The following is a 3248-nucleotide window of genomic DNA, read 5'->3' on the forward strand; positions in this document are numbered from 1 at the left end:
AAAAAATCTTCATTAATTTAAACCCAGAAGCCCTGTTAACCTGGCACATGTACAGATGATTGACCTTTATTTAAGTTTTAAACCGTAAACTGCCGTCAACCTGTTTGTGGTAACAGGCCCCTCATCATTTGCTCAGCTGAAACAATGCTGTATGTATTATTCACCACGGCAGGAATTTCCCTCAAAATACTGTGTACACACAGGAGAGGCTGTTATGCAACTGCTGATGGAAGCCTCATTTGTAGACAAGTGGCGCCACCTAGTGTTAAGACTACACACAGAGCAGACAAAAAAAAGACTACAGTCAAAAGAAACACAAGAACACGCCGTTATTTTTTAAATTTATTTTGTTAATGAAACCACTTAATATCTGCTAAATAACTGCTGTCATAACAATGCCCCCATCACATATGAAAGTGTTCATTTATGCATCTTAACTGTCATTTCCTCATTTTAAGAGTTTTGGACCATTGAATTCCTGCAGCACTGCACTATGTCATCATCATGTTGTTTTTTAGTATAATTCGGATATTTCACTTTCAATGATTTGGTGATTACTTGTCCAGCCTTAGTTCCCATGATGGCTCCTCCTTATATACACGTGTGTGTGTGGCTGATTCTGAAGTGAGTAAACTTCCAGCAGTCTGCCACATCCATGAGAAACTCATGATACAGTCTTTTCCCATTCTTACGAAGAAACTTGACTTTGAAAAGGAGCCTCTTCCTCATTTGCTCATCTCGCTCTGGACCTCACCGAAGATCTGCTCCTCCAGCACGGACGTGTCGTACTCCTTCAACATGTCGTACTCCCGCCAAGGTTCTGCCCTCTTCTGGGCGCCCTCCATCTGCTGCGGGGTCAGGCGCAGGTCGAAGCGGATGCCCTGGATGTTGAACTTGGGCCGTTCCCAGCGTTTCAACCAGGGCTTGGGGCGCATCCTTACTTTAATCTGGTAAATGGACAGAGATGATGAAACACTGCTCAACATGCCGTAGTTTCATTGTATCTCATGTACATTTGTTCTTGAAGCAGTCTCACCTTGTTGACAGGCACCTCTCCACTCGTGGAAAAAGTCTCAGGCTTCATATTCGGGTCCACAGTGCTGTACTCTGGCATAGCATCTCTCAGATACATTAGGTTGTCGTCCAGCCTTTTTTCCAGCTTGAGCACCTCAACGCTTTGAATGAGAGGACTATACAGCTCATAGCACATCTCCACACCTGGGCAACACACACATAGATATACATCATAAAAACACAACATCTGGATGGGTAAAGTGCCGGTGCAAACATTTCCTCTTCTTCAGACGATTTGGTAAACACTTTCACATTCTTATTTTTCAATTGCAGTAATTGTATTTATATGCCACTTTTACCAATATCCAAGTAACTTTAACATTTGTAATACATTTGTTTGTTGGGTTACCTTAATAACAAAAAAATGCAACAAAATATCTGCTCAACTATATAGATAAAAACAGTACAGCAACTGAACAAACCTTACCTTGATTATTGATGACGTTCCTCAGGATAAATGTGGCTCCTAGCCCCTTTCCACCCCTCTGGATACAGATGCCGACAAAACGGTTTGTTTTTCCACTGGCATTAGGATCGGCCATGTTCACCGCCAGGATACTCCCTTGAAAAATAACGTAAATTATGATATTAAGTATCTTTATGCATATAGCGTTAGTAAAAGTCTTATGTGTACTTTAGGCAAGGGCCTTGCCCTGTCAAGGCTGCCAGTTGAACCACTTTAAATGGGAATTTAATTAATTTAAACCTATTATATCCTATTTAACTTAACGTCAAGTATCTCCCTTTATCTTCTTTTATGACCAATCATTTTAATGTTACTAGTCCTTATACTTTCAAAGCGGCACAATGTAGGATTGTAAAATAATTTCTCCATAACTACTTTGCCTGTACATTGACTCATAACAGGGTGGATGAACAGGTCTGCATCGCCTGCAGTGTCGATATCAAGAAGAAGCCAGATAACACATCAAACCCAAAATGGGCTACAGCAGCAGAAGACCACAACAGGTGCCACTCCTGCCAACTTATGTGGTGTCCTGTGTACCTAACAAAGTGGACAGTGAGTATATTTTCTTACCTACGTAGAATTCCGGGATTTTGAGCACTTTCCTTCTGAGGATCATGTCTTTCCTCTCCAGGTAAAACTTGAAAGGGTCTGTTCTCTGTCGTGGTGGGATGAACTCCGGACTCAGAAACCTGTCGGAGACACAAAAAAAGAGACAACACGTTTGAAAACTTGACTTAACCTAAAATGTTGACTGTTAGAGATTCTGATAAATGTACGCCATACTTTCTCAAAATTATAGCTTTTGATTTATCTATGATGACGGGTTTGGGTGGAGGCGTGAATTTGGGAGGATCGCTGTCGTTCTCCGGAGCAGGACGACACACAGACGTGGACAGAAACCCTGTAAAACAAGAAATGTATTTTTCAGACGCACATCACTCACATGTGTTAGAGCAGACACAGATACACTGGTTTTGGTCACGAATACGTGTAGAGAAGGACGGGTTACGCTGTTAGCTTCCTAGCTCGTGTAGTATAAACTGTACATTGACGCCATATTCGCAAACTGCCGGTGAATTGTAACGTTTATAAATGAGAGAAAGAGTGCCTTTTCATTTTACTTACGTTCATTTTGCAGCTGCTGGTTCCGTAACAACCTCATGGAAAGTATAAATTTGTCTAACCTACTGGTGCAGGCAGCCATGTCTGACCTTCTGTTGTCACATGGGAACATATACGGAAGCCGGGGGAAGGCAAATGTCAATGAAATGCGCTTTGTTCGATTCTGCAATCAAGCAAGTTGGCCACAAGATGGCGGAAGCGTTCCGTGGTTAGTCACTTTGTATTGAAAAGTTAAATGGTAAGTGCTCTTTTAAATGTCCAAATAAATATATTGTTAGAGTCTGTTTGGCAACACACCAATGCGACTCAATGTCAAATGTTTGTTTTTGATATTTATATATTCATTTTGCATTATACGTGTTTTTAATGTGAATTATATATCATTACTGATCCAAAACAAACACACTTTATTTTGAATTTGTCTTAGTATTTTACCCCCATGGATACCAGCCAGGTTTTCCTTCTAGTATTTGAAAAATTTTAAATTTTAATTGAAGTTCGGTGTTCATTTCAAGGTAACACGCAAAAGGAAATAAGTCCAGTCCCGGTGGTCTCGTCCGGTTTTTGCTGCTGATTTGTGGAC

The 3248-nt window shown here is 40.8% G+C and overlaps 1 protein-coding gene across 1 annotated transcript; it reads right to left on the reverse strand.

Annotated features, from left to right (window-relative positions):
• Positions 1-329: 329 nt before the first annotated feature.
• mrpl19 (mitochondrial ribosomal protein L19) lies at positions 330-2780 on the reverse strand. Its single transcript, XM_044048950.1, has 6 exons — positions 2669-2780; positions 2327-2444; positions 2114-2232; positions 1502-1636; positions 1037-1218; positions 330-947 (listed from the first exon to the last, which is right to left on the reverse strand). Exons 1-6 carry the CDS (start codon positions 2775-2777, stop codon positions 726-728), a joined length of 885 nt encoding a protein of 294 aa, XP_043904885.1. The 5' UTR covers positions 2778-2780; the 3' UTR covers positions 330-725.
• Between the last annotated feature and the right edge of the window lie 468 nt (positions 2781-3248).

Source organism: Solea senegalensis, linkage group LG17, assembly GCF_019176455.1.
Source record: "Solea senegalensis isolate Sse05_10M linkage group LG17, IFAPA_SoseM_1, whole genome shotgun sequence".
In the NCBI taxonomy this organism is placed as follows: Eukaryota; Metazoa; Chordata; class Actinopteri; order Pleuronectiformes; family Soleidae; genus Solea; species Solea senegalensis.

What these genes read in the sequence shown, in the direction of transcription:
- mrpl19 (XM_044048950.1), bottom strand. Translation starts at nt 2,777, where the DNA reads ATGTTCCCATGTGACAACAGAAGGTCAGACATGGCTGCCTGCACCAGT. An exon ending in GAACGTCATCAATAATCAAG is followed by an intron (nt 1,219 to 1,501) that starts GTAAGGTTTGTT and finishes TGTGTTGCCCAG; the next exon opens with GTGTGGAGATGTGCTATGAG. An exon ending in GAGAGGTGCCTGTCAACAAG is followed by an intron (nt 948 to 1,036) that starts GTGAGACTGCTT and finishes TCCATTTACCAG; the next exon opens with ATTAAAGTAAGGATGCGCCC.